General features: G+C 26.2%; 1 protein-coding gene across 1 annotated transcript; it reads right to left on the bottom strand.

Annotated features, from left to right (window-relative positions):
- Positions 1-755: 755 nt before the first annotated feature.
- LOAG_11633 (hypothetical protein) lies at positions 756-1,295 on the bottom strand (the record flags this gene model as incomplete). The annotated part of the gene is made up of 1 exon (XM_003147150.1): positions 756-1,295. A coding segment is annotated over one exon (362 nt), but the record flags the coding sequence as incomplete, so codon positions are not given.
- Between the last annotated feature and the right edge of the window lie 288 nt (positions 1,296-1,583).

Here is a 1,583-nt window from a genome sequence, read left to right as displayed (position 1 = left end):
ATTAATAATAATAATTAACAATAACAATAACAATAATAATCATGGTTAATGTAATAAAAGAATGACCATTATCAGGGGGTAAAAAAAATGACCAATACTGAAATGGAAAAAAAAAGAATGACTAATAGTGAGAGGGAGAGAAAAAGGATGACAATAATTGTGATAACAATTAATGTCATTATTAAATGATCATATAATAGATGATGTAAATTGATGATAAAATGAAATATTCATGATTAAATGTTTACTTTGTACGTAAAACATCCATTTGTAACAAAAAAAAAAGAAAAAAAAATTCCACGGAATGTTTTTCAAGCAATATTTAATGATATACTGTAAATATAGTGTGATTTATTACAAAATGAAATTTCAAATTGAAAAAAGAATCCTCACGTATTGCCAGAAAAAAAAAAAGTAAAATTATACAAATTACATATACATACATATATACATACATACATACACAAATACATACATACATACATACATACACACATACATACATACATACACACATACATGAAGTATCCCTTCGCTGTATGGTCACATGCATTGACATGCATACATTTACTAATTTCATAATTTCTTTAATTTTAATTTGAAAAACAACATATAATTGATATTAGTTATTTTATTAAATTTGGATGATTCGTTAAAATGTCTTTTTTTTATAGCAAAAAAAAATTTTAAATTAAATTTCACTTTAAAATTAAAAATTTCAATTAAACTTAAATGTAAAGACTATGCACTAACGATTGTAAGGCCTTTTAAAATCTAATAAATTATATATTGCTTACTAGATAAGCTTTTCTATGTGTATGTGTACGTCTGTACGTATGTGTGTGTGTGTGTGTGTGTGTGTGCATATATATGTGTATATGCATGCATATCCATATGTATTATATACATGCATGTCAGAATGTTTGTATGTGTTTATGTGTGTGCATGTGCATATATATGTGATATATGCGTGTTTGTCCGTGTGTGTGTATATATGTGTATGTCTGTGTCTATCTTGCGTATGTGTATGTGCGAATATGTATATATATATGTGTGTGTGTGTGTGTGTGCGCGGGTATGTATATGTGTGCATGTGTATGTGTGTGTGTGTGTATCATTTTCAGGTAAGTAATCATGTGTATACTGTATGTGAGCATTTATAGCCTTCTTCTGGCTTTTTATGAAGAGAAAAATGGCCATATAAAGCTTTAAAATGAGTATTAAAGATTTTATTTGATTGAAATTGATAATAATAATCTTAAAATTTATGATAAAAAAGAAGGAAAAAGAAATGCTTTCAATCAATTGGATTAATTATTTAATATTAATTATAATAATTTTGACCAATGTCCATTCTCTTCCAAAATTTATTTTCATTTTCCTCCTAAATATATAAATGAAATGTTAAAATGAACAATTTTAAATTATGACATAAGGCATATTATTTTCCTGATGAATGATCAAGTGTGCCGGATTATGGGAAACGTGCCGGATTTATTAGATTTTATTGATGCACAAAAATTCCAATCGTTGTTAGACCAAATATCATTCCATATCTATCCAATCTAATATCAATTCAATCC

Source organism: Loa loa (genome assembly GCF_000183805.2).
Source record: "Loa loa unplaced genomic scaffold supercont3.901, whole genome shotgun sequence".
In the NCBI taxonomy this organism is placed as follows: Eukaryota; Metazoa; Nematoda; class Chromadorea; order Rhabditida; family Onchocercidae; genus Loa; species Loa loa.
Note: the sequence above shows the minus strand (reverse complement) of the source record. Positions and strands in the feature narration are given on the sequence as shown.